Source organism: Carlito syrichta, unplaced genomic scaffold, assembly GCF_000164805.1.
Source record: "Carlito syrichta isolate Samal-C Ts95f unplaced genomic scaffold, Tarsius_syrichta-2.0.1 Scaffold304720, whole genome shotgun sequence".
NCBI lineage: Eukaryota > Metazoa > Chordata > Mammalia > Primates > Tarsiidae > Carlito > Carlito syrichta.
In genome coordinates, this window is record NW_007248816.1 from 25,924 (window position 1) to 34,730 (window position 8,807).

The window sequence follows — 8,807 nt, forward strand, 5'->3', positions numbered from 1 at the left end:
GGCCGGGAGTGGCCACTGCACTCTAGTCTGGGCGACAGAGTGAGACTCTAAGTCAAAATTAAAAAAAAAAAAATTTTTTTTTTGTGTATACAGATTGTTGGTATATTGCCTACGCTGATCTTGAACTCCTGACCTCAAACCATCCTCCCGCCTCGGCCTCCAAAAGTGCTGGGATCAGAGGTGTGAACTTACCCTGTCTAGACTACTATTATATAAAAACATGAACCTATTACTTCTGTTAATGGCAATTAAATGTTATGCCCCTTTGCAACTGTAGAGTGTGCGATGAACATTCTTGTATTTGTAGGGATGTCTTTGGGCACCAATTATCTATTTTTAGTTACTTTTAAATATCCGAGCGCAGAGGCAAGAATTTTCCTAGAAGCGGGGATAGGCACCTCATTCCTAGTTGCGCTCCCAGGGGTTTGTGCCAATTGACTATCTAGCCAGCTGTGCAGGATTCCAGTTGCTCATCAACATCTGACAGGGAGGCTGGCTTTTCATTCCACCTCCTTTTTAATTGTTCCTGGTACTTCATGTTATACATTTCCTTACATTTTATTTCAATTAATCCTCACAATCACCCCATGGGTTAGGTTTTACTCTTCGCATTTTACAGTTTCACAAAACAAATAACCTCTACGTGTGTTGAGGCAATAGTTTTTCATCTTTTTAAATCAACGTCTTACTTTTCAACCTCGCTCACTGCATTTTGCTCCCGTCGCTGCAAAGCCGCTTTCTGGAGGGAGAGTGGACATGGCCGGATTCAGAGTTGGCAGCCTTCCCTTCCCCCCCCGTCCCCAAAGCGGGCTCCGCACTCCGCCACCCCGAGGCCGTGGTGGCTCCGCAACGCGGTAGAATGACAGGTTTGGATCACTGGAGACCTCGTAGGCCCCTTCTCCCTTCACTCCGCCTCCCTCCGCGTTCGGAGGGCGCCATCCGCCGCGCTGGAGAAGGCGGGCGTCAACTTCCGGCAGCAAGACGCGTCGGGATAGGCCGAGGCTGGAAGCGCTCGCTCTCTGGTCAGCGGAAGTGCGGCCGTTTCTCCCTCTCCTGAGCCGCTGTCGCGAGGTGGGGGCGCTGCCCCGGAAGTCCTCCCCCCGCCCCCCGCCCGCGGCAAACATGGCGGTGGACTCGGCGATGGAGCTGCTATTTTTAGATACTTTTAAACACCCTAGCGCTGAGGTAAGACTTGGTGACTTAATTCCGACTTTGTTTCTCGACTCCGGGACCCTTACAAAAACCCGTCGGCTTCCTCAACTTCCCTTTCTGTCGCTTGCTTTTTCATTCTTCACACACACTCCTTCCACGGTGTGGGCGCCACGGCTGAGGGGGGGCTGCAGCAGCCCCTGCGTCTCCGTGCTTTAACTTGAGCCCCCTGCGTCTTTGGTCGAGGTGGCGGCTCTGCTTGCATTCCCTTATTTTTTTTTTTACTTTTGGCCTTGAGGAGGGGAGGATCTTGGCCCTCAGGTTTACCTCAGGTGGCGTTTGGGAGGGGCCTGGGGTCGCTTGCCTTTGACAGCAGTGCAGGGTCCGAGCAGCTCGCGCTGGCTTCGTGGTTTCCGAGTCACGATGTTTCTAAATCCCTCGTCTTGGGTCCTTTTTCTAACGGGAGTTGTGTTGCCCAGTTGTGACAGTTGTGAGGTTTACGATTGCGGCTTTCTCCAGTTTGTCCTGAAACTTTAATACTTACGTATGGGAAGATTTCCCTCGTGACGACAAGAGATGCTTCCGTGGAGAAGACTTGCGGAGAGGGGAGAGTTGAGAGTGAAGGCAGCCTCGCCAGAAAGCAGACGTGTCGTTTTGAGGGGCGAGGGTGAGGTGTTGGGAAGTGGTCTTTCTGTACCAAATTGCTTGAGCGCCCTGAACGTACGATCGGTTTCGCGAGGTGTAAATGGAATATAGCTAGTTAACTTTCCAAAAGCCGGCTATTTCAGTGAAGTCCACAGAGAAATCGGAAAAAAAAAATGTGAACCTCACATTGCTTTGTTTTAATATGAACTTCATTAACTCGGAGAGCTAGTCTTTCTTTAGAAATTATTTCTTTCCTTCTGCTTTTTATAAAAATCAAGATTTAGATGTGCTCTTGTATCAAACTCCATGAGAATAGATACACTGTCTCTTGTTCTCAACTTTGTCTCCGCTGCCTTGTCAGTATCTAATACAGTGTAGGTGCTCGATACATATTTGAGTGAAAAATGTTTACAGTGTCCTTTGTTTCATGAGATAGTGATGATGATAAGTACTGTTTGTATCTTAATATTTTGCTCAGCAAAACAAAAAGTTGGCAACTTCGATATTATAATTTAACGAATGATTTACAAGTTTGTAAAAGTCAAAAGTTGAAGACCTTTGGGTTAGCGTTTCTGACAGTGAATTAGTTTATGGTTTCACATTTCAGGTGGATCAGTTAGCGTTGTTTGTTTAATGACTGTATAATTCTCTGACTATAATTCCAGCTAGGCTTTCGAAAACTCGCAATGGAGGCAGTAGTTGGATCTGAACAAACCTATCATGTGTACAAAAATAGAGAACAGTTAACAATGAAAGAAAGAAGCAAATGATGAATGGAATTAGTACTGTCTAGTAGGAAAACTGACATTCATTCGCTTATCATACACTTAATCTATTCTTTTATTAATTCTCAGAGGAAAATTGAGGACCATTAGAGAATAGGATGGGTTGTAAATACCTTTTGGGGGGTGATTGGGGAAAGCTTAGTTAGATCATACTCAAACTGAATCTTAAAGGAGGAAGAAAGGGTTTGTGGGTGATATGAAATACTCAAGTGTTTATTATTTATTTATTTATTATTTATTTGAGTCGGAGTCTCACTCTGTCACCCAGGCTGGAGGCAGTGGCATACTCAGAGCTACCACAGCCTCGACTTGCTGAGCTCAGGTAATCCTTCCGCCTCAGCCTTCCAAGTAGCTGGAACTACAGGCGTGTGCTACCATGCCCGGTTAACATTTTGATTTATTGTAGAGACGAGGTCTTGCCAAGTTGCTCGGGCTGGTCTCCAATTCATGGGCTCAGGCAATCCTCTCACCTTGGCCTCCTAAAGTGCTGGGATTATAGGTGTGAGCCATTGCGCCCAGCCCGTGTTTATTCTTCAGAAGTTTGTAACTTGGGCAACCTCCTAGGGTCTCCTCCTACTGTGAAATCTTTTCTGTTCTCTCAATAAATCCTGCTTTCTCAAAAAAAAAAAGAAATTTGTAATTCAGTATTGGAGGTTAGGTACACAAAATTATGATTCAAGTTAGAGTAGAGTACGTAAGGAAGCACAGCGAGAATTTTATAGGGCTTATCTTGTTTCCAAAATGCCCTCAGTTTCTGACATATTAGATATTTTATTTATTTATTTATTTATCTATGAACCAGTCTCGCTGTCACCCAGGATTTATTTATTTATTTATTTTTGAGTCGGAGTCTTACTGTCACCCAGGCTAGAGTGCAATGGCATACTTACAGCCACCACAGCTTGGGCTCAGGCAATCCTCCCATCTCAGCCTTCCAAGTAGCTGGAACTACAGGTATGTGCCACCACGTCTAGCTGATTGATTTATTGTAGAGATTCGGTCCCTCCAAATTGCCCATGCTTGTCTCAAAACCATGGGCTCAGGCATTCCTCTTACCTTGGCCTGCCAAAGTGCTGGGATTACAGGCTTGAGCCACTGCTCCTGGCCCCAGTTGGTATTTATTTAGCCATATTTGAGTGTATAAATAAAGCCTTCATTATTTCAGAGGAGAGAGAGATATCTTCATTTGGGAGTAGCAGGAAAGACTTTGTCAAGGTGTTTGGTATACTAATTTGGTCTGGTGAAAGGGGAAATATTTCACAGTTGTAGTTAGGAAAGAAGGTCATTCTAGTGGAGTAGTCCATCATCTGTCCTGAAAGTAGCAGTGTTAAGTGGCACCTGAAGGGTAGTTCAAAGCCAGATCAGGGAGCTCTTTGAATGCTCAACACAGGATTATGGACTTTATTTTGTATGGAGTAGGTAGTGTTTAAGCAGGCAAATTATGCAATTAGTAAAATACATTAGGTAGATTAATTGATCAGTAATAGTCATAGAAGTGCTGGGGATGGTGGCTCACGCCTGTAATCCAAGCACTTTGGGAGGCGGAGGCAGCCTCCTGAGCTTAGGGGCTCAAGACCAATCAGAGCAATATGGCGAGACATTGTCTCTACAATAAATAAAAAAATTCAGCCGGGCATGGTGGCACATGACTGTGGTTCCAGCTACTTGAAAGGCTGAGGCGGAAGGATCACCTGAGTCCAGCAGGTCGAGACTGCGGTGGGCCCTGAGCATGCCACTGCACTCCAGCTTGGTCGACAGAGTGAGATGCCAACTCAAAAAAAAAAAAATATATTCATAGAAGTGGCAAAATTGGGAAGAAAAAGTGAGACATAACACAAAAATGTAGTGAAAGTTCAGGTTAGCAGATGGGCAGTAATAAATTGTTTGCATTAGGCTGGATGTGGTGGCTCATGCCTGCAATCTTAACACTTTGGGAGTCCAAGGCAGGAAGATTGCTTGAGGTCAGGAGTTTGAGACCAGCCTGGGCATATAGAAAAACCCCATCACTACAAAAAAATACAAAATTGGTCAGGCATAGTGTTGTGTACCTGCAGTCGTAGCTATTCAGGAGGTTGAGGCAGGAGGATCACTTGAAACCAGGAGTTCAAAGCTGCAGTGAGCTATGATTCCACCACTGCACTCCACCCTGGATGACAAAGCAAGACCCTATCTTCAGGGAAAAAAAAATACAATTTTTTCTTTTCTTTCTTTCTTTCTTTTTTTTTTTTGAGTCTGTCTCTCTCTGTTGCCCAGGTTGGAGTGCAATAGCATGCTCACAGCCACTGCAGCCTAGACCTGCTGGACTCAGGCGATCCTTCTGCCTCAGCCTTCCAAGTAGCTGGAACTTACAGCTGGTTAATTTTATGATTTATTATAGAGAAGAAGTCTCACCATGTTGCTCAGGCTGGTCTCAAACCCCTGAGCTCGGGCAATCCTCTCACCTCTATCTCCCAAAGTGCTGAGATTACAGGCATGAGCAACTGCGCCCGGATAAAATACAGTCTTATTTTTTAGAAAGCAGGATTTATTGAGAGAAAAGAGAAGCTCCCACAGTGGGAGGGGACTCAAGGGTGTTTGCCCTAAAATACAGTCTTAAGGGCGTGGTTGATACTAAAAAGTTCTTTATTTATTTTTTTAAAAATTTTTTACATTTTTTTTTTAGAGATTATTTTAGAGTTTCTGTAGTAAACCAGTTTGAAACTTATCTGCAGAAGTAATAATGGACGTGGTAGGAATAAATGCAGTAGTTAAAGGAAGGGGTAGAAAGAGAAGAAAGAAATTGTAAGAATAGAAGCATAAGGCAGGAAACAGCTTTACCATAACCTTTAAAAATAAAGATAGGCCGAGCTCAGTGGCCGAGGCAAGTGGATTGTCTGAGCCCGTTGGTTTGAGACCAGGGTGGGCAACTTGGGGAGACTTTGTCTCTACAATAAATAAAAAATTAGCTGGGTGTGGTAGCGCACGCCTGCAGTTCTGGCTACTTAGAAGGCTGAGGTGGAAGGATCATCAGAGCTCAAGAAGGTGGATGCTGGGGTGGCCGTGAGTGTGCCACTGCGCTCCAGCCTGGGTGACAGAGTGAGACTCTGATTCTGGGGGCGGCTAATCTTGTTTATAAGACCTAGGCTTGGCAGCAGAAAGGATCAGGGGAGTAATTCATTTATATTACAGAAAGATCACACTTTACTAGGAGAATATGCTGAAAGGAGGCAGCAAAGAAGCACAAAACCAGTTAAGATCTTATTGCTCCAATCCAGATTAGAGGGATATAGTATGTAGAACTAAAAGAGTGGCGTAGGAATGGAGGAAAATATACAGATTTGACAGTTATTGAGAAGTTTGATCAATAGGGCTTGGTATTTGAATGGTTGGATGATTTAGATGAGAGAGAATAAGAAGACAAAGATGACAATGTCTTGGACATTGTGTGGGCAGTGGTTCCATCACTGATCGTAGGGGGCAGCTCAGTTTGGATTTGTTGAGCTTGGTACCCAGGGGACACTGAAGTAGAGATGCCTTCAGTGTCATGGCTCACAGATATAGTCTGGGACTGAGCAGAGAGGTCTTAGATGGAGATGCAGATTTGGAGTTGTCTTCTGGCTATGGGTGAAAATCTTATTTTTTGTAATTCTGTTGGTTGTACTTAGCTATTCTTCACTATTGTCCTCTGCTATTTTGCCCTCTAGCCATGGTGAACTATGCTTGTAATTTCTAGAATCTTCCAAGTTCTTTCTTGCATTCTTTTTTGTGCATTTGAACAGTAAACATCTTGAGATTTCTATACCCATTCATTTAATTACACTCTTCAAATTTAACATGCAAAATTAGAAAGTCATCTTCTGTTACATTTCGGGGAAGACTAACTTGAACATTTTTTTGGTCTGCTGATATGCATGATATTCTTTGCAGCTTGAAGGGAGACTCAGTTTTTCTAGCTGCAAATAATGTGAGCCATTGTTGTCATGAGGAACTTTGACCACTAGGTAATGACAGTTGACTAAACTGTTAGCAAAAGTTTATGCAAAATATTCTAAAAACAATATGAAAATAATTTTTAATTATTGAAAATAAGAGCTACATTTGTCTAATCTTTGTCAAATAAAATATAGATACAATGATACATACTATATACTTAATATAATACAAAGTGTTTCTTTTATTATGATCAACTCTTAGTTTGTGGAATTTTAAAAAAATTTCAGTAGGGGTTTATCTTAACTACTCAGTACCTAAATTCCTTCCCTTAATACAAGTTGGTATGTAAGTTTATCAAAGTCAGCTAATCTAGGTACAGCTCTGCAGTCTCTTATCTATAATTCAGAAATTCAAAAATGGCAAAAAATAGAAATGTCTGTCCTGGATTCATTGGCTTTACTGTCTGATCTGAATGGATGCTGTCATTATAATCTTTATTTAGTGTGAGTGTTGATGTATGTGACTGCAGAAATATTAATGTTTTGATAACAAGGTACTGCCCCCAGAAACCACTAGGGTTCTTAAGTAATATGCAGTGTTTGTGTCATGATTACTTATTGTTCTAGAAATCCAGAGAGTCAGGATTCTGAAAGGCATCTGGCTCCAGAGGTTTCAGATAAAGGATTGTGGGTCCACATTGGACTGGGCAAAATATGGTATGCAAATTGGAGACTTAACTAGTACATTTTATTATCTATTTTTAAAAAATGATTTATACAACATTGTAAATAACACCTAATTATATGGAATTTATTTTAAAGTTATTTGTGATAAATAATTGAGTGAAAATAACAGAAGATGAATACATTTTGAATGGAGAAACTGTTTTGCTTACAGTATGTCCCCTCACTTTTTTTTTTTAAAGCAAAGTTCTCATATAGATGTGGTTCGTTTTCCATGTGTGGTTTATATCAATGAAGTCCGAGTCATACCGCCAGGAGTAAGAGCTCATAGCAGCCTGCCTGACAATAGAGCATATGGGTAAGTCAATTCTCCTTTTTGAAGTATTTTTTGACTAAAGATTATCTTGGAAACTTTTTTTTTTTGAGTTGGAGTCTTACTCTGTCACCCAGACGGAGTGTAGTGGCATGACCACTGTAGCCTCGACCTTCTGGGCTCAGGCGATTCTTCCGCCTCAGCTTTCCAAGTAATTGTGACTACAGGCTCATGCCACCACGCCAGACTGATTTTTTTATTTTAATTGTAGAGACGAGGTCTCACCAAGTTGCCCAGGCTGGTCTTGAACCCCTGGGCTCAGGCAATCCTCTCGTCTCTGCCTCCCAAATTGCTGGGATTACAGGTGTGATTCACTGTGCCCAGCCAAAGAAACATTCTTAAATGCAAAGATTAAAGGTAATATTTTGCAAGTAATAAGATCCTGAAACTTTGTTCAGTGATGGTTATTCTATATTGTAATAACTCTGGGGTTTCTACATAATGTGTATATCATCTTAAATGTGAAAAGAGTAATTATTTGTCCCAAGTTCTAGGTAGGATTTTCTTTTTTAGTCACTTTTTTTTTTAAGTTAGTGAAAATAGGCTTTCATTTTTCCAACATAATCTGGGATGGCAAATCAAGTAGACGAAGCATTTTTTTTTTTTTTGAGTTGGAGTCTCACTCTGTTGCCCAGACTGGAGTACAGTGGCCGCTCCCAGCCACCGCAGCTTCGACCAGCTGGGCTCCGGCGATCCTTCCACCTTAGCCTTCCAAGTTGCTGGAACTACAGGCGCGCACTACCACGCCCGTTTATTTTTAAAAAATTTTATTGTAGAGATGAGGGCTTGGCAAGTTGCCCAGGCGGATCTTGAACCTGCGGGCTCAGGCAATCCACTCACCTCAGCCTCCCAAAGCGCAGGATTACAGGCTGAGCCACCAAGCCCAGCTCAAAGTATTTTTAACTTGACTTTTCTCCTGAAAATAAGTGAGAATTAGTTTGACTATTTAGAAATATATTTTTTGCTACATTATTGCATTTTTACTATTTTATGGTATCACTTTACATGACTTAATAGTGATCATCTTAGCCTGATACATGTGTGTTCTTATAATTTTGTAGCTTCAAATTAGCCATTAGTTGTAATTGGCAAGTAATTATTTGGTGCTTTCTTTGTTTTGGTTCTATGGGAAATAAAATGTAGGACATGGTCTCTGGCATGGGATTGTAGATAACTTTAACAACTGACATAAAACAGGCATTTTGCCGGGCTCGGTGGCTCAGCCTATAATCTCGCGCCTTTGGGAGGCTGAGGTGAGTG

The 8,807-nt window shown here is 42.3% G+C and overlaps 1 protein-coding gene across 1 annotated transcript in view; it reads left to right on the forward strand.

The window, feature by feature from the left end:
* Positions 1–1,051: 1,051 nt before the first annotated feature.
* Positions 1,052–8,807, forward strand: part of LOC103263096 (protein virilizer homolog) — a gene marked incomplete at its 3' end in the record, with an annotated part of 35,930 nt that continues 28,174 nt past the window's right edge. Inside the window, exons 1-2 of the mRNA XM_008060768.1 lie at positions 1,052–1,185; positions 7,417–7,532. Coding sequence (XP_008058959.1) covers positions 1,123–1,185; positions 7,417–7,532 — 179 coding nt within the window. The remainder of the gene's footprint in view (positions 1,186–7,416; positions 7,533–8,807) is intronic.